The sequence below is a fragment of the Diplotaxodon limnothrissa genome, linkage group LG13 (assembly GCF_057381915.1).
Source record: "Diplotaxodon limnothrissa isolate DT_005_m linkage group LG13, D_limnothrissa_male_GT1.1, whole genome shotgun sequence".
Lineage (NCBI taxonomy): Eukaryota > Metazoa > Chordata > Actinopteri > Cichliformes > Cichlidae > Diplotaxodon > Diplotaxodon limnothrissa.
In genome coordinates, this window is record NC_140608.1 from 15,221,170 (window position 1) to 15,240,343 (window position 19,174).

General features: G+C 40.5%; 2 protein-coding genes across 2 annotated transcripts; one reads left to right on the top strand and one right to left on the bottom strand.

The window, feature by feature from the left end:
- Positions 1 to 6,963: 6,963 nt before the first annotated feature.
- On the bottom strand, positions 6,964 to 11,374 carry klhl31 (kelch-like family member 31). Its single transcript, XM_085369961.1, has 3 exons — positions 11,290 to 11,374; positions 8,604 to 9,809; positions 6,964 to 8,518 (listed from the first exon to the last, which is right to left on the bottom strand). Exons 2-3 carry the CDS (start codon positions 9,776 to 9,778, stop codon positions 7,786 to 7,788), a joined length of 1,908 nt encoding a protein of 635 aa, XP_085226087.1. The 5' UTR covers positions 9,779 to 9,809; positions 11,290 to 11,374; the 3' UTR covers positions 6,964 to 7,785.
- A 1,359-nt stretch (positions 11,375 to 12,733) lies between these two features.
- Positions 12,734 to 18,514, top strand: eloal (elongin A, like). Its single transcript, XM_085369353.1, has 11 exons — positions 12,734 to 12,811; positions 13,744 to 13,800; positions 13,895 to 14,007; positions 14,089 to 14,896; positions 14,976 to 15,075; positions 15,151 to 15,327; positions 15,414 to 15,511; positions 17,011 to 17,191; positions 17,436 to 17,550; positions 18,120 to 18,223; positions 18,399 to 18,514. The coding sequence occupies exons 1-11, from the start codon at positions 12,734 to 12,736 to the stop codon at positions 18,458 to 18,460; spliced, it is 1,893 nt and encodes a 630-aa protein (XP_085225479.1). The 3' UTR covers positions 18,461 to 18,514.
- The last annotated feature ends 660 nt before the right edge of the window (positions 18,515 to 19,174 follow it).

The window sequence follows — 19,174 nt, forward strand, 5'->3', positions numbered from 1 at the left end:
CGCACGCAGTCGCTCAGTGTTGTTCATATGAACGCCCTCCTACTTCAACACATGTGACATCTTCAGGCGGAGCGTAGCGTGGAGTTGCGTCAGCAATCTTCGCTTCGAGTCTCCGCCCACCAAGCCGTCAATCATAGCGAGCACCAGGGCACGTTCAAGAGCGAGATGCCGTAGATATAACATTCGTCCATATTACAGTTTTTCGCAAATGCTAAAACAGATTTCACAAACGTTTCCACCATGTTCCCCAATGTCTAAACACAACACCCTTTTCTAAAGCTACATAAATACAACCACACCTTCCCACTGCAAAACTCAAACTTTCACGCCAAAAGAGCAGCTTGAAGCTTTCAAAAAAAATGTAAACACTATACACATCATTACACACTACAGCAAAACAATTGAAAACACAATGCTCAATTTGTGAAAAGGTTCTTTGTTTCATAACTGCCAATGCATATTTTTTATAAACCATACAGTAACGGATTGTCGTAGATCTCTGCAGAGGATTAGGCATTTAGATTTGTGAGTTTCATATGAAGAGTAAATCTATAGAAAATCCTGCATGTACGTACACTACTGAATGCAAAAACAATCTATTGTACACAACAGTACTCCTGAAAACATGATCAGGGTGTGAAGCTTTTGGGTTTTTTTTAAATTTATTATTATTATTTTTTTATTTACATTATTCACACCACAATCACTGTGCGGCATCATGTCGCTGAGCTGCATTGGGCCACATCACCTCACCCACATCGCAGGCTATATTGTCTCTTGCCAGGCACCGCAGGAAAAACGCCCTGGAATGGCGAATCCATCCTTGGAAGGCCTCCGCTGGGATGTCAACACAGGCCAGCTCCATTGCCCTTAGGAGGTTCTCTCTTGTGTATGGTTGTCTGTCATAAACCTTCCATCTCCACGATGAGAAGAACTCCTCTATAGGGTTCAGGAAAGGGAAGTAAGGTGGCAGACAGACGTTTAAAAAGTGGTCACCGTTGGTGGTGAACCGCTCTCTGATTTGGTTTGTTCTGTGGAAGCGGACATCGTCCCAAATATCACATAAATGTGATGTGCGGGCCCAGGATGGTGTTGGTGGTGGTCCAGGAGGATGTCTTTTAGTTCTTCTAGGAAGGTGAGGAGACGTTGGGTGTTGTAAGACCCAAGGACAGCATGCCGGTGGACAAGCCCCTCCGACCCATGGCCGCACAAAGGGTAATATTACCCCCCCGTTGGCCAGGGACCTCAGTGATGGCTCTTTGGCCAATGATGTTACAGCCTCTTTCGTTTCTGCAGGCTGAAACCAGCCTCATCCAGGAAGAGGTACTCATGAGGTCTGGCCATCGTTTCCAACTGTAATATCCTCTGTGAAAATGTGAAAGTGCACAGGTGTTCAGAACAACATTCAATCAGGTAGCACAGTATTGTCCAGAAGTAATGTAGGCCACTGAGCAACACAATATGTCCACTAACTGTACTGTTAACATGGATGTATACTTACTTGCACATACTCGTAACGTAGGTCTTTGTGTCGCGCAGAGTTGCGCTCAAAGGGAACCCCATAGACCTGTTTCATCCGCGTCTTATTGCGCCGGAGAACTCGGTCTATTGTGGCCAAGCTGACATCGTCAATGCTCTCAAAGTTGACATTATCGGCAATGACTTTGTCTCTGATCTCCCGGAGTCTGATGAGGTTGTTCCCAGAACCATATCCACAATGAGGGTTTCTTGTGCCGCTGTAAATATGGCAACCCTCCCATCTCTATGTGGCATTCTTTCAACTCTAAAGAAAGAAACATGTGTTGTCAATTGACATGTGTTACAATACAGTCACAATTGATATGAAACCAATAGACTACTTTCACAGGTTTGTAAAACTGTATTGTGACAAAGAAAGCAATCGAGTACAATACCTATTGTGTTGTCTGAATGCCCTGATAATGGTGGCCACGGTGAACCTACTCAGGTTTGGACGGACTCTTAGTCCTGCTTCAGCCATTGTCATGCCATGGACAATGACATGGTCAATGACTGTTGCTCGCATCTCATCCGTAAAGATGGTGCGAGGTTGTCTTGCTCTTCTCCCAGGGACAGCTCTTCTCCCAGGGACAGCTCTTCTCCCAGGGACAGCTCTTCTCCCAGGGACAGCTCTTCTCCCAGGGACAGCTCTTCTCCCAGGGACAGCTCTTCTCCCAGGGACAGCTCTTCTCCCAGGGACAGCTCTTCTCCCAGGGACAGCTCTTCTCCCAGGGACAGCTCTTCTCCCAGGGACAGCTCTTCTCCCTGCTCTGCATCAAATTCCTCTTCCCCTGACTCTGCCTTCATCCAGTGTGTTTGCTTGACCTCTTCAGCATACTGTGCACTCTGAACTTGCTTTTATACATGTAGTCACAGCATTAGCAACAGGTGTCTTCAATTTTGAGTCGTTGTATGTAATGAATGACGCCAGGTGTGTTCATTGTGTTCAAATATTGCTGACTGTGGCAAGCATGTTGCATCACATGAGCTTTCATTTGAGAATATGAGCAGAGTTCTTTTGCAACTTGTGTTTTAGCAAGGAAAGATGTGTTTAGATTTATGACAACGGAGGATTGTGTTCTGTGAATTGTGTCTGCATGTGTTTATGATATTGGTAAATGATGGCTAGATTTAGTAAATGTGTTTAGACAACTGGTCATTTGGTTTAGAGGACTGGCTTTTGTGTTTTAGCATATGAGAAAAACTGTAAAATACTTTAATAATTTAAAAATTATTTTTTATTTCTAATTTTAAGATTTTATTTTAGTTTCATTTAAAAGAAAAACAAGCTACACAAAGAAGAAGAAAAAAATACCATGACAGTGAGCAACACCAAAATAATCAAAGAACTTATTTAAGAAGGTCTATTTTTTTCTATAGGGTCATCGGCGAGGCTCCACAGGCAACGTCTTTCATCCTCTGTGTTTCTAGCCAGGAACAGATTTAGCCACAGTCTATAAATGGTAAAATGATAATGGAAAAATGGGGCACTGAACTTCAAAGAGAGTGAGTCCTTCCTTCCTGTGGAAATCAAGTTAAGCTATTGAATTACTGTTATTGTTGTTTAATTTAAATGTAATTATCTAATCGCGCTTACGCTCGAGCAACTGTTAAAAACAATTGACTATAGGGAAATCGTTCATATTCTCTTTACATTGACCTTTTCTAACGCAGATTACTGTTTGCCATTGTCTTTTCCATAATTATGAACTGATTATTTTGGTAAGACCAGAATCCACGCCAACTTAGGTTAACCTGCTGTATGGCAAAGTATTAAACATTCACTTTAGGCTTAATTATCAAAACTGGTATTATGTGACTTTCTGTCTTGACAAATAAATAATGAACATATACATTTACATGGAAGATTTGGTTTATTCTTATATGAAAAAAGAGGGTTATTACATTAAGAACAATGACTATTAAAGACAAAATATCATTTTGCCAGAGTAAATGTGCCTCCTTGTATACACAGAACACAAAATAAAAACACTGTTGTTTATCTGACATAAGGCAAGCTTTTCGTTTCTTTAGTTTTTTGGTTTCATGTTCGTTTGGAGTTTTCTGATTATTGGCTCCCTCTTTGTTTTTGTTTTTTAAAGTAAAGAATAGTATGAGGAAGACTATGGAAGACAAAATCAAAAGCAGCCATGTCCTGTTTGTTTGTTTTTGCAGGGTAACTTATTTACCCTTAGTTTCCACAGCACTAAAATGAACGAGTCATGTTTAGGGTAGAGTGTTCATACTAAGGCAAATTTGCAAAAGTAAATGTAATAATGATACAGCACTCTCGTGAGAGGGCGAGGATAGGCCTATTGTATATGCATGAGTTGACAAAATAGCTTGTAGGGTTATTACACTCATAGCCAAATAAGGATTTGAGGATGTGGTTTAACCAAACACAATCGACTGCTCGGGTCACACCCCCTCTGTGTCGATAAAACCTGCACAGTCACTTAGAGGCAATCACTACAAGCGATGTCACTGTCGATGTAATGTTTTTGCCCAAATATTAAGAGTTTCTTAAGTTTTATTCACAAATATATAGTAAAATACATTTGTGAGACTCAGTTTACAGCTACAACCCACATGTATTTAAATTTAAATACATGTGGGTTGTTTAACACATTCTCCACATGTATGGTTACATACTTATATAATAATTATTTTGTCTCGTTTGTTATATTAATTACTTGTTTCTTCTTTTTTGAGTGTCTGGAAAGCAAAAAGGTGTGGCAAAGGCTGGAGGATTGTGAAGTACTGCAGCTAGATTATAAAGATTAGATTATTAAGCCAAAGCATGTGCTGCCACTGTATGGGGTTTAGAGAGGTTAGGAGAGGGTGGAGAGCTCCCACTGCCCCCCCAAGAGCACAAGGCAACGTTAAAAACAACCATTCAGACTTTCTGTTTGAATTGCTGTTGTCTTCAGGCAGAAGTTTTAGGACATCAAAGATAAGGACAAACATATTATAGATAAGTTTCCAAAAACCACTAAACCACTTCAGTTACACTAAACTCTGCTGGAGAATGACTCATGTGATCAATGGTCAGGGAGACTTTCACTGTATATTGTTTTCCGTGTATGTGCAGAGATTCAAAATGATGTGTCAAAGACATTGCAAACATCATGGGACCTATAAAGACTGAATTAAGACCAGAAACAAAAGGTGCATGTCTCTTTCATATTTTAGAAGACAGGAATGCCGCTTTACTAATCCAGCCAGTTTACCAACGACGCTGTGAAAACCACGCACTACTAAATCCCGCTGATAATCATTCAATTTAAGGTTTGTACCGTCAAACAATCCAATTCAATGTTATTTATGAAGCATTTCTTTTTTAAAAACAACAGACTTTGACAAAGTGGTGTACAAAGCACCAAAACAACACAATAAAACAATAAAAACATTAATAATTACAAGATAAGAAAACACCACTCTCATTCTCAGTAAAAGCCAAAGAGTAAAAATGAGCTTTAAGACGTAGTTTAAAAACAGGCAACGAGGGGACCGATTCTAAATCGGGCAGGGAGATTGTTCCAAAGTTTGGGGGCTATAGCTGAAAAAGCTCAATCGCAGCTGTTTTTCATTTGAGTCTTTTGGGACTAGCAGGCCTCAGTGACCTCGAGGGGACATATGGAGTCAACAGCTTAGATATTTGAGCAAACTCACAGCTAGTTTGGAAATAAGACATTGTGCTACAGGCAACGTAGATGAGCATGTCATATGCCTAACTAAGGGCTTGTCATAAAGGCCAGTGTGACTTTACAGACTTAACAGTGAAATATTCAAGTTATGAAATCAGTTCTCTTCATCAGCTTTTGACTGTGAGTTATGATCTCTTATCTTATCAAGTTACGCTCTGTTCAAACACATTCTACTTTTGCTTCCATGTGAGCTCTTTGTGCTATTGTATTACAGTTTTTTCTGAATGCTTAAACCCTAACTGTGATTCTTGTAGCACAATCTCTAAAACTATTCAGACTTATAGCAAAACCACTCACTGAGTTTGCAAAACTAAAAGCACAAAAACTGCTTTGCACTCAGTTTGCAATTTTGTAACACACACTTTGCAAAACTGTAGGCACAATTCACTGCACAACACTCAATTACCAAATTTCCAACACACTCCTAGCAAAAGTATACACATGTATGGCTATCATTAACACTAATTTGCCAACTGTCTGGCACACTTTCACATGTGAAAACTTTTTTAGATAATTAGTTCACTTTGCAATCAGCCTAAGCACTATAATACAGGTAAGCTGTGTGTGCGGAGTACAATGGAGGGAGCAGAAAGAGTGAGAAGTAGAGGAGGCCGAGGAAGAGGACGTGGAGGTGAAGAAGTAGGATGAAGAGGACGACAAGGACAAGGAGGAGCAAGAGGAAGACGAGGAGGGGGGAGAGGAAGATGAGGAGGGGGGAGAGGAAGGGTAGGAAGAGTAAGAAATAGAATTGCTGATGACATCAGAGCTACAATAGTGGACCATGTCATCAACCGTGGAATGACCCTGAGGGTAGCTGGCCAACGGGTCCAGCCTAACTCGAGCCGCTACACTGTAGCAAGCATCATAAGGACATCTTGAAATGAGAATCGGTTAGTACAGTCACTTCGCACAAAGATTTGTAGCACTGCCATATGCCAATGAGAAACACACCAATACCATTGATGTAAAAATACTGAAATTGTTACTTTACAGAATTGCTAGATGACCAGATGCTGGGGGCAGAGGAAGCATGTTCACTGCAGACCAAGTAACCCATATAGTCATTATGGCGATTGCAAATAATCCTATACTTGGAAATGAACACTTGTGTTTGTTTTGATGTGTTTGAATAAACACCAGTACTTGAAGTTTGGATCCCTCTATGCTTATGGATCTATGACAGAAGTATGAGCTCAAACTGACATAGCCTACCTTGTGCACAGAGAAAGCAAAAGCCAGATGTGTTTTGTATTCATACCATCAGTGTGCAGTTGGCGCATTGTGTGCTTAGTAGATGATGGCTTGTGTGTACTGTTTGATACGGAAACACCATTTTTACGAAGGTGTGAAGAGTTAATCTAGCTGTGTTCGCTTTTGCAAGAGAACTACAATGTTTTGATGATTGGGTGACAGGTTTTCTTATTTGTGTGAAGAGTTTTGCAAAATTAGCCAATAGTTACAAAAAATGTGCTTAAGCAATCAGAAAAAACTGTAATGCACATGTTAGCCAAGTTTTGCTGTAATACTTGCAGATGGTGCCCACCAGTTTCTGACTCATAAATTCAAACTTTATGAGTTGTATTGAAAGGTTTTCAGCCCAGTTACAAAGCACAGAAAGCTGTAAATGCACATATAAATTTGCAAACACAACACATTCTGATTTGTTGATTTATGCAAAGTGTGCCCAAGAGTAGCAATAAAAAATGGTTTTCAATAAATGACCACAGCTCAGACTAGCTTATCCTTATTCTCTTTAATTAAAACAAAGAAAAAAAAAATGGAAACACATGAGCAGTCAGGGAATCCATAAATAACGATTTCCAGCAAAGCTCAGGCTCTGAACATCATTCCCGAGTTAACTTGTTCCTTTTTTTTTGTCCTTTTTACAAAAACAGTGTCTCACCATCACATCTAAACTCATTCAACCCTCATTGTTCCAACACGTTCCTAACCCCAACCTGTTTTCTTTGCTGCAATAGTGTTTATGGTGATCACACAACATACAGAGCAAAGCTGCAGAATGCTGCACGTGGCACACAAGCAGAGAATCTGCAGTCTTGCTCCGTGGTGCGTTTCAACACCAGTCACGAGCGCCTACTCCTGGTAGGTGACACCAACACTTATTCCAGCTCCAGCTTCTTCTTCTTTTCAAGTATCTGAGAATCACAGTAGCTATAATCACCATAAACAAGACTGTCAGACCATACATTGTTTCCATGGCACTGGGCCAAATAAAATTGTTGTGCTGCAAGTGAATTTTAACAGGAATCTTGAAATTTATATCTTATATTTGATTTTTAAATAGCACTCCATTTGCTGTAGAAAAAAGGCTAACAAAATTAGTCTGGCTGAATTGGCCCCAGAGTTAGATTTGTCAAAAAAAAGGAAAAAATAAAGAAGATAAATTAATAATTTACTACATCAATTTATCTCTTTCATAACCATTACCTGGCTTTACTGATGCCAAATATAATATGAAAGCTAAGGACCATTTTCAGGAGCTTGGACAAGTTGGAAACCTCCAGACATGTAAAGTACAAGGTTGTTATGATCTAATTCTTTATAAACTGACAGGTGCAGATGAAACTGAACTGGCTCTGGACTCTCGTGTTTTCCGTGTCGGTATGGTGACGACACAGCATGAAATTCCGACTGTGGCTTCTGGCAGCTCATCATCCTCAGTCCATTCATTGAGGTCAGGGTTGTAAACCTGAATGCATTTCTTGTACTTCTTCTCGCCCTCGTTCCAGCCACCGAGGAGATAGATCTTGCTATTCAAAATGGAAATCCCTGCTGTGCTCACCCCCGTGTGAAGAGGTGCGCAGTAGCTCCACTGCCCACTATGAGGGTTGTAAGATTCGACAGCAAGGACGTCCACCCTCTCCCCGCGCCCTCCTAGCTGGCTTCCGCCGATCACATAGGCGCGGTCTCCCACAGTGGCGGCACAGTGCCAGCCTCGAGGCGTGCTCAGACTGCTCTTATCCTGCCAGGTGTCAGTGGAAGGGTCGTAAGAGCACACAGACCTGGAGTAGGCGTTATTAATGTAACCTCCAGATACAAGTATTTTTCCGTCGATCACAGAGCTGCCGTGGCAGCAGCGGGGGACCTCCATGGGTGCTTTCATCTGCCACTGGTTGGAGGAAGGCACGTAGCACTCCACGGAGGCCTGCACACCATCAGCATTTCGCCCTCCGATGGCAAACAAGAGGCCATTGAATGTGTTGAGGCTGAAGTGGGTGCGCCTCTGGATCATGTTGCTCAAGTGAATCCAAGCATTGAACCGGGAGTCATACCTAAGGAATGCAAAAGGGATTATTTTATGCTACACATACACTAACTAAAATGACAGATGGTGGGCTTACCTGTCTTAGTTCTTACCTGCAGAAGTTGCTCACGGCATGTTTTGCCTGGTTTCTTGCATCATTCTGGTCCTCACCCCCCGCAACATACAGGAATCCGTCCAGGACTGCAACACACTGATTGAAGCTCTTTGCTGGCATCTCCGTCAGCTTATTCCACACATTATCTGAATCTCTGTAGAGAACGTCTTTGCTGAGAGATTTCTCTGTCAAGGCAGGGCGTCCGCCAACTGTGAGAATCACTTTGAGACCACCACGTACTTTTGTTCTGCGTGACTGGAGGATGTTCTGTTGGTACGGAAGCAGATGGTAATTCATAGCATCGACGAGGAGGCGGTGGCACTCGGGGTCCTGCATCATTCTTGGCACACCTTGGACATGATTCACCAGGTCTTGGGGAGTGATAGTGCCAAACCTGATGAGAGTTAGCAGATCTGCCGCATACTTTAACCTCTTCTCATCAAAGTCCAGCCATTTCATGGCAATCTGGAAGGCTGTAACTTCAGAAGGTAGCTGCAGGGAATCATCTGACAGAAATTCGCTGATCTGCTCATAGGTTAGCTTCAGGAACTGCTCCATCTCAGAAAACTCAATGAAGTTCTCTCTCATGAACTTCTGAGTCGCTTCCTTGGTTTCTTTGAGGTCATAGGCATCAGCGATATTGGCTACGTACATGCAATTCTCCACACTGAGCTCCTGCATGAGGAAGTCACTGCACATCTTCACTAAGGTGCCAATCTGCAGCAGCATGGCTGCAGCAATAGTGCTGCCAATGCTGTAGAGCGACAGAGTGAGCTTTCCTGAGTATGCGTATGTAATTGCAGTAGCGAGGCCAACCGGTGAGAGGTCGTTCAGGTCTATCTTCTGGAGGGTCGAGTCCTTCTTCAAGATGTTTCTAATGTACTCACTGCAAGAGGCCATGACAACCTTGTGCACATCAAATGACTTTGATTTGGTGGCGACTGTTAGATCACAGAGGAAGCTTTCGTTTCTCATGGTGCTCAGACCTTCAAGGAGGTTCGGGGCATACACAGAATCAGTGACTTCAGTCGAAATGCAGCTAAAGCCATTTCCGCCTTCAAGCAGAGTGTTCAGCCCGTTAATCTTGTTGATGGGGCTGTTCTCAACCATCAGGGCCATATCATTTATGTCTCCCTTGCTCTTTTTGGTTGCCTTGTTCTTTTTGGGTGCCATGGTTTTAGCAGCAGAACACAGCCCGGACCTTCTGAAAAATGAGCACATAAATGTTAGCTTTTTTAGTCTATTTCAACTTGAATGGATAAAAAAGTGTTTTATGAGCGAACTAGATAAAACCAGCTGCAGATAAAGTGCGACAAATGCAACTTGTGACAGAAATTAATTTTTCTGGGTTATCTTATTGATGAAAGCAACTCATTTTAAGCAGTGGGGACAGGGGCAGCAAAAGACACAGCTACCCAAGCTAATAGGTAAAATAACTGGGTAAAAAAGAGCACCCGAGAAAGCAACTGAAGAAAGTGTTCAGCTCTTTGTGAAAGACCATAAGGACAAATAGTTATAGACATTCAAAGACTTTAAGGAAGATTCAGATAACCCTCAGAGAAATTCCTGCACAAAAGGGACAGGGCGGAGGCTAAAATGAACTGAGGCAAAGCAGAAAAACTGATTGTTAAAGATTTGAAATTCTGTTTGGAACTCATTGGTGCCCCGTCCCCAGGGCTAAAGAAGAAAAGGGAAAATCTAGCTTAGTGTCACAGTGTGGGGTACGAGAGCCAGCACGTGTGAGGACATGAGGGTTCAGGAGGTGCACATGGCACCCTTTATCCTGAAAATCACATAGTCAGGCTTTTAGGGCAACATATATTGCCATCCAGCCAACTTGTCTTTTGGTAAGAACCTTGCTTATTTTAACAAGACCATAATGAACTGCACTGAGCTCACCATACCCTGTGTGAACACTGAAAATGAGCTTATATTTTTCAATGAACAATAAAGTTTTTACAGTTTTAAAATGTGATGTGTTGTCCTCATAGTATCATCAATGAGCGAATAATTGCTATCTGTTTTGTATTTATATTTTATATTATCTTATTATATTTCTAATTTATATTAATCATTTTCTTGTCAAATATGTAAGATGTCTCCACCTTCAATGTTGGTTTTGTTTTGGAACTGTTCAGATTTCTTTTGGCAGATTTGAAAACGTGTGCTACCAGGTGAGCCAGGAGTGTTTAAGTGCATCAGCATGCTCCCTCGTTGCATCTGTCACAATTTATCAGCAGCATGTCCAGGAATAGCAACACTGGCCGGCTCACCCATGACGTTCCTTTTATAGACTTTGAGACATGAACAGCAGGCCTAATGTCCTCTGACTGTTTGCTTGTTCTTTTCTTTTTTGACACTTTTCTTTCATAAATTGTTTCAAGTTTGTCTTAAAGTCTACAATGACGACCGTATACAAGACAAAACACTATCAGAAACGTCATTGCTGGCATTATTTACCACAGGCCTAGCAGACACAGATAGTTCTTTTTCCCATGCCTATGTTTGAAAAATGAAATTACAAGTTCTACTCATCAGACATTTTTGATATTTTGAAGCACAATATTTGGAGCGAGAAAGCAGATTTTCTGTTCTGTAAAAGCTTACAAATGCTGATGTACGAGCTTCCTCTGACTGCCTCCTGCTTTGTTATAATGCCAAACAATCAAGCTTTAGAAACTTACCTAAAAAATGAAGTTGAGGCCGGTGAAGAGGGAGCTTGCACCTCCAGTTACTGGAGCAGGAGAGAGACCAGCCGTCACCCCCGTGGAAAGGGATATGCAGTAAACTCCTCCTCCAGGGGAGTGGGTTCCAATCAAGTATTGTGCAATACCAGTGGCAGAAGACCCTCAACGTGAAAGTGTCCCACAATAGCCTGTAATCATCTGATAACAACATACTGCCGGGTGGCTGTGTATCCTCAGTGGGATGCCATGTGTTACGTGATTAGTGCAAACAACTTTGTACACTTTTACAATAAAACTATTAAAAGTAAATATTCATTTGCAGACACGATGTCGCTGCCAAATAAAGGTTTAATTATAGAGAGGCACGTGCAACATTTAAGCAACGTTAAAAATGTAATTGCAAAATTCACAGTGACCATACTGTCATTTGTTTTACAGCTTTTTTTATTGTAATATTTTTTTTGTTTTACAGAACATTCATGTATTCCTAAAATACAGCCAGCTTACATTAAAATGATGTTGTAATATTTACAGCAATTAGTGTCCCAGTACAGCACATTTAATGATCTGCATGCTAAAAGGCTACAGCAAAAGACAGAGACAGCAGAAGTCTGAGGAGATGTTGAATAAAGGTGAATTCTGCAGCTTGAGAAAGCATAAAGATGAAATATTTAATAATAATAATAATAATAATAATAATAATAATAATAATAATTATTATTATTATTATTATTATTAAATACTCATTAAAACATCAGCATGTAATTGTGGGGACTTTCTCTTGTCAGGTCTTAACTTTACAGTATAAAGTGACTTGAGGGGATTGTTGTGATTTGGCATTATATGAATAAAACTGACTTGAATTGAATTGTTCTGAATCAAATAAATTATTTTTTCAAAACTAACCTGTTTATAGATACAAAACCTTCACTTTTTTAAATCACACCAGCATGGATTATTGCTGTTTGCTGATTTGAAGGGTGCTATATCCATTTTATTGGCCTTACACGTGTGTTCAAAAGGCCAACAGCTTCCAGATAGGCGCCTGCAAATGACCAAAATTGAGTTAAGTCAATTTTAATTTAATTCAGTCAGTACCAAATCTCCACGATAGCCCGTGGGCACCTCTGATTGTAAGACCCACACAGTAAAAGGTCCCATAGCAATAATATTCTCAAGAAGCACTATATGTTACCGGTTCATATACACGTATTTATTATAAATTGTTGTAATTATAGGACCCCCCTCCCAGTAAATGCTTTAAGAAGCAGCTCTTTAAACAATAGGCTTAAGATGATCCAGCATTAGTGGCATCATTTTAAAAGCCACACCTCACATACCATTATATCATTTGTCACTAGTTCCGCCCATTACTATAATAGTGTCATCAACGAGCGCGCGCTGCCCGCTGTGTGTAGACGGCTTCACGTGAGTCACCGCGATGGCCAGCAGCTCTGATGTGGTGAAGAAAATCATGAGGCTCAAACGTCAGCTCTCAGACAAAGCAGATCCTGCTACGGTAGTTATCGTTTGATTTAAACGGTTTAAAACGTTTTTCTAATCCCAAAAACCCGGAAAGTTTTGAAGAATTATTTCACCGCTGTTTTATTACCGGCTGAACAAATCCCACCTGCTTTAGTCATGGCTTTGTCTAATCATTGGCTCACAACACCTGCTGCCACATCGGGCGCTATTTAAAAAATGACTTTGTTCCCTTAATGAAAATTATGAAGCTCAATTTGATTTTTGTTTTTGTATATATTTTGTATTAGTATATGTGTGAACAGAAGCTGAGCTGGCAGTGTTTCCCTGCCGCTTTCACACAGCACTGAAAATCCTTTGATTTGGTGTGTGTGTGTGTGTGTGTGTGTGTGTGTGGGTGGAGGGTCAGGCTGTTTAAACTGGAGGCGCTTGGCTGCTGCTAAAAATGGCAGCTCCTGCAGTTGTTCAGCTTATGGCTGCTGTCCATCATCAGTGCACTGCAGGCAACTTTAACCACCTATGCCTGTGCCGTATAAGCCTTCTCATATCGTCTTTGTATCCCGTGGATCAATTTTCAGTTGAGGAATTTACACGCAAAATCTGTAAATGACCAATTTAGCTTTAAAGACATAAGCTGGTGCTACTACTACTACTACCACCTCCCATCAGCCAGCCACGGCTATATCCATTTATAGTTCAGGGTAAAAGGAGCAGTCTAAGTGGGTGTGTAAGGTCCCCATACATAGGTTCTGCTCTAAAATGCACAGTCAGCTACTGTGGCAATCCAAAACCAGGACTGCCATATTTGGCAAGTCAGTTTATCTTTGACAGAGGTCCCATTCTAGGTACTTTTTAACCAAAAACAATCAATCGAATCACCTTTATGTTGACAAAAATGCTTGAACATTATGAAATGCACCACAGCATGGCTGCAGGCAGTGGGGATAATATGCTTGTCACTCTTTCCAGGTTCTAAAAATCTTGCAGAAACTCAAGGATCTGGATATCACTTTAGATGTTCTTGCCGTGAGTCTCTTATTCACAGACTGTTTTTTTGTTGATGTACATTGTGGTTGATTTTCATTTTTATTCCCCTGATAATGGTCTGATCATCAATTAGGAGACTGGAATTGGCAAAACTGTTAACTCCTTACGCAGACATGAACAGGCTGGAGAATTAGCAAAGTCTCTAGTAAAAGGTTGGAAAAAGCTGCTCTCCAAAGAATCCACAAGGTAAAGTGCATTTAACAATAAAACATTGCTTCTTAATTTTATGTGTTTAGCGGCTTAATCTTGAATTTTCATTCTCCGCAGCCGTGGAGAAGATGGGACTTTCTCTGAGAGCCTTTCTGTGAAAGACAAACTAGATGATCAAAGCAGTCCAAATAATGGAAATTTGGAAATGGAAGATGTGAACAATAATCTTCTAACATCTCATCACAGTAAGAATAGTGATTCTTCAGATGACGGCAACTTTAAAACAGGGAAAAGGAAAATGGATTCACAGAAAGGACAATGTGAGGGACGGAAAAGAAAAACAGACTGTGAGAAAAGTCCAGAAAACCAGTACGTCTCCCGGCACGACGTGTTGACACAGAAGGACAAAATGGACAAGAAGAAGAAAAAGGATCGGAGCGACCGAAAACCTGGAGACTGCGATCGTCTGCTCGGAAACAAAAACTTGAAGGAAAGCCAACAAAGATCCAGATCTGATTCCAGAGAGAAATGTAAAAGTGCCTCTGAGAGTGGGAGGTTCGGGTCAGACAGGGAGAAGAACACAAAATCAAAGCTTTCGAAAGAGTCGAGGGGAGGCAAGGAGGATGACAGAATGTCAGGAATGTTGAGAAGCTCCGACGCCCAAAAGAGAAAAACAAAGCATATAACTTCGCTGGAGTCTGAAAGGGAACATTCAAAACACAAGAAGGCGAAAACGAATGAGACTAAAAGTGATCCAGAGGAGCCCTCTATGTCTTTTGAGTCCTACTTGAACTATGATATGACTGTTTACAAGAGAAAGGAGCGATCTGGAATGAGAAAGCCGCCCAAAAAACCCAAGATGATTCCCAGTGAGCAACAAATAAAAGATCCTGTAATTAAAAATATGGAGTTGGCCCCAAAACAGGTATATTTGTCAAGAATCTTTGCTTACGGAGAAAAGGCCAACTTGCTGATGCTGATTAACAATGCCTCATTATTTATAGAAGTTTCTGGAGCCTGTAATGCACCTGATGAACATTCCTTTGCCTGCTGCTTTACCTGAATGTGACAAGCCCTCCAGCTTTGACTACTATGAAAGGAAAGGTACACGTTCAGTAAATGCAGGTGTATTTTCAGCTTTATCATTTGGCTCTTGACACCTCTGCTTTCGTTTTAAAGTGGAGAAGGAGCCTGTGGAGCCTGATTTCTGTGACGTCTCTGAGGAGTCTGCAGTCTTCACCGGCCAGCGTCTCAACAGGAAGATGCAGGTGTACTCTGGTGCCAAGACCGTTTTTCTCCCAGCCATGCTGAGCTTGTACCAGCAGTGTATCCGCACCCTCCAGAACAACATTAACTGTGAGTGAAGCCCAGGAAGACATTTTTTCCTAGGCTCTGTTGGTTTATGTCTGATTTAATAATTAGGTGCAGGCATCTCTTCTTAGTGCTTTATGAAACTGGCGGGGTCCCGTTTGAAATCCTCGAGCCTGTGTTGGAGAAGTGTACCCCAGAGCAGCTGCTACGCATCGAAGAATGTAACCCAGTAAGAAAGTGACACGCCAACATGTTTAGTGCAGAACAAAACCTTGTGGCCACTTTAATAGGTCTACCTGACCAGCAGTGGGTTTACTCCTCCCAGTTTGTACCTGTAAATCTGGGTTGAAAGCCTTGTTTATCTGCTTTTCCTTAACCACCTAATCATTACTGTTTGTGATATGGATTAAGAAATCAGTTTTAAGAGTTTCATGCCCCTTTCCCAAAAAAAGCAAATATTTACCCAATAGGAGTCAGGTGATCTACCACATAACCTGAATATTTGTGGATATAATTTTTATGATAATGATCTAATGATAAGTACACAAATATAAATCTGGATTTAAAAGGTTAGCATTTTTAACTGCACTACTTGAGGCAGGGCTGTGAGGAACTTTGATTTTCATTATACTTCCTGGTTGGTTATTAATTTATTAAATACTTTTCAGTCTATCTGGTATCAAAAGGTGAGAAGTGCACAATTAAAGTTCCCATTTTTACATCTTATGTTTGTTTAGAGAAATGGACCCTACAATAATGTGAAATTGGAGAAAAGCAGAATACCCATGAGCTGGGATTGTGAAATTGGGCAATCGGTTTATATTTTATATGAAAGGACAGTTACACAAATTCTTCCAAATTAGTTTTTTGATCCTCTAGTCAAAGTTTTTTTTCAGTCGTCCTCCTTGGCTATCAGTACAACAGATGATCTTTTTCATATAGGCAAGATTCAACATGTTTTTGATACTGCCTATGTGTCTTCTCTGGGCTTTGGCTAATAAGGTGTACACCTTCAGTCAACAGAGAAGTCTAAACTTGCGTGCCAATGGAAAGTGCATCTTTGTGAGAGGGCTCCCACACTTGGCATCGATGATCGAGCCACATTCAAACTTTTAGACTGCGCACGTCATGCAGAACAATGTTTATTTGAATAACCTAACCTTCTGACCTCATTATGCTTTATTTATTTTGTTTTGTTTGGTTACAAAGTATGTAGAGGATGTTGTCTCCTCCAAGGAGGTTATATTTTTCATAGCGTGTTTGTGTAATACTGTAAACACAATAGCTTGAAATATTCTAAGTGATTTCTAATAAAACTTTGTAGGGGTGTAGATTTGGGGTCATGTTAACAATTCATTAAAATTTGGTTTGGCCACAAGGTCTTCAAGGCCTGGACAAAAAAAGGACTTGGAGACGTGATTGTGACAAATGTTGTTTTGTCAATTTCACATCTGCCGTTCTTTCAAATTGACCCCAAAATGCTTCTTATCTTTAAAGTATTGTTGAGAGAGAATGAGCTGCCTAATTAGAAATACACTGAAATATACTGTGTATACTGTGGTATATTATAGTTTAATAAGGTCAAGGTATTTATGTGAAGTTATTTACAAAATTAATGCCCATCATCTATTAATTATTCCAATGTAATTGTGTAAACATCTGTCGTGGTACTCTTACTGTACTACAAATATCTTAATTTTTTTCCCCCCCCATTCATTAATTTTGCAGATCTATGTCGGCGTGACAGACCATTTATGGGGCAAACATTGTCAGAGAGACTTCAAAGACTCCAAACTTCAAGAGTATGAATCATGGAAAGAGATGTACATCAGGCTATCTGAAGAGAGAGAAAGGAAACTGAAAAGACTGACAAAAACTATTGTCTCAGCACAATCTCAGAAACCCAAAGGTGACTGCTCTACACTGAATGCAACTCGGGTCATTCCTACTGGTGATAATTCAGAAATAAAACAGCCATATGGTCGATGTAAGACATTTTATTGATTGATATTCATCCAGAAGTTCTGTATGAATTAAAACTCTGAAATTTGTAAAAAGTAGAAGAAAAGTAGTCTCTAGTGAGGTTTGTTTTGTATACTGGCTTTCATTAGACCTTTTTTTTTTTTTTTTCTTTTTTTTTTGGCATCTCTTAGGTCGGCAGGTGAAGATGGCATTTATTCACACGGTTGCCAAGCCACCGAGAGATGTGCGAATTCAGCAGGAAATTCATGGAACTGCTGTTCAGCAGCCTCATCAGCCCAGGAGCAGGTGGGTTTCAGCCTCCTACATACAGATGATACATCTTCTGACCAGGTTTTCGTAAAATCACATTAGAGCATATTTTTCTAATGTTTATATATTCATGACATTTATATTATTGGTCTCAATATTAAGTACACGAACAAAAAGCCCATAAAAGAGCTTTTCTGGGGGATTTATATGCATCTGTTTATCTTTGGCAAAGTGTGGACACCTGGCTCGTTCTGTTCCTTTTCCACATAATAGCCCTTAACCACAACGTGATCACTAAACAAGAGCAGCTTAGCGGGGTCATAACCCATCAGAGATTCATGTGATAACGGTGGGCGAAATGCTTTTTGGGTGAGCTTGGCTAAACACAGGAATTAGAGCAATGTGCTGGATAAACTGGTTTTATTCTAGTTGTAGAGAGCCTTGGGTGCTTTTGTTGTGAGTTGTTGCAACATGGGATGTGCTCACCAGCAGTGTGTAACACCGATCTTTGGAGGTAGATGGACACTAATTTTGTAGTTTCATCTGCATTGTTTTTTTGTTTTTTTTTACTCTTTTAAATAGTTCAGTTTATTTCCTCTGTTCAGTGTCAAGATTCAGGACAATCGATCGAAGCAGAGTTATGAGCCCAGCAGGCCCAGCAGCACCAGTTCAGGGGGAAGCGGAACACAGGACGCGCGCAAAAAAACAAGTGAGCTGGTAGTTTATGGCTTTCCAAGCCTCCCAGATTGATTGCTTCAGTTGTTTCTTTTATGCATATTTTTCACTGATCATCAGGCTGGAGGTTAAATGAATACATGTGCCATGTGCATAGTAATCCTGACATCATTTTACCTGATGATTTATACTTTTCTTTGTTCTCACAGGAGTGGCTCCAATGATGGCGAAGTCCTTGAAGGCATTTAAGAAACAGCTCGGACGTAGATAAGTGTTTATACAATGCTACGGTGTGGATGTGCACAACATGAACTCGATCAATGATTAACTCTGGGCAGTAATAAGCCTGTGTTCACTTTAGATTATTCTGTGTTGCTTGTCTATATGTACTGTGATCAGGCAGTGCCATGTTTCTTTTCTGCAAGTTGTCTTCACTATTAAATGGGCCATGAAGTCAGCAAATTTACTTGGCTTTGATTTTGTCTCTGTTCTTTAAGGGGAACAAGGTCATCCATTTAATGGCATTTGGTGCCCTCTAGAGGATATTTTGTTAAATATTTTTCTCTTTTGAAATTGGAGAGTTCATAGTCATATTATATGGGCATTTTGACATTACTGATATCATATCTCTCAGCTCTTGCAGGACTATAAATTCAAAACTGAATCCAAATGTAGCAAACGTGTCAACTTTATGTGCGGTACTGTGCAGTCTTGAGATATCCCTGATTTATTAATATTTTGCTCCAAAGAGCTAAAGCTGGACTCTGTTCTAGTTTTTTTCTTTTTTTCTTTTAAAGTGGTCTTGAGCAATAGTTGACAGAAGCCATTTCAACAGACAAAAATAATGGCTGCTTTCTTTGCTCATTTTGAATCCAGTAACCACTTTCAGAGGAATGTTTTGTCTAAATCACTTAACGCTGACCTGTGACTCATCCAGTTACAAAAAAGGCAGAAAACTCATGGGATGAACCAATGTTGTGCCTGC

Coding starts and splice junctions, on each gene's coding strand:
- klhl31 (XM_085369961.1), bottom strand. CDS start 9,778: ATGGCACCCAAAAAGAACAAGGCAACCAAAAAGAGCAAGGGAGACATA. Junction 8,519..8,603: donor GCCGTGAGCAACTTCTGCAG/GTAAGAACTAAG, acceptor TGCATTCCTTAG/GTATGACTCCCGGTTCAATG.
- eloal (XM_085369353.1), top strand. CDS start 12,734: ATGGCCAGCAGCTCTGATGTGGTGAAGAAAATCATGAGGCTCAAACGT. Junction 13,801..13,894: donor TCACTTTAGATGTTCTTGCC/GTGAGTCTCTTA, acceptor ATCATCAATTAG/GAGACTGGAATTGGCAAAAC. Junction 17,192..17,435: donor ACAATCTCAGAAACCCAAAG/GTGACTGCTCTA, acceptor GGCATCTCTTAG/GTCGGCAGGTGAAGATGGCA.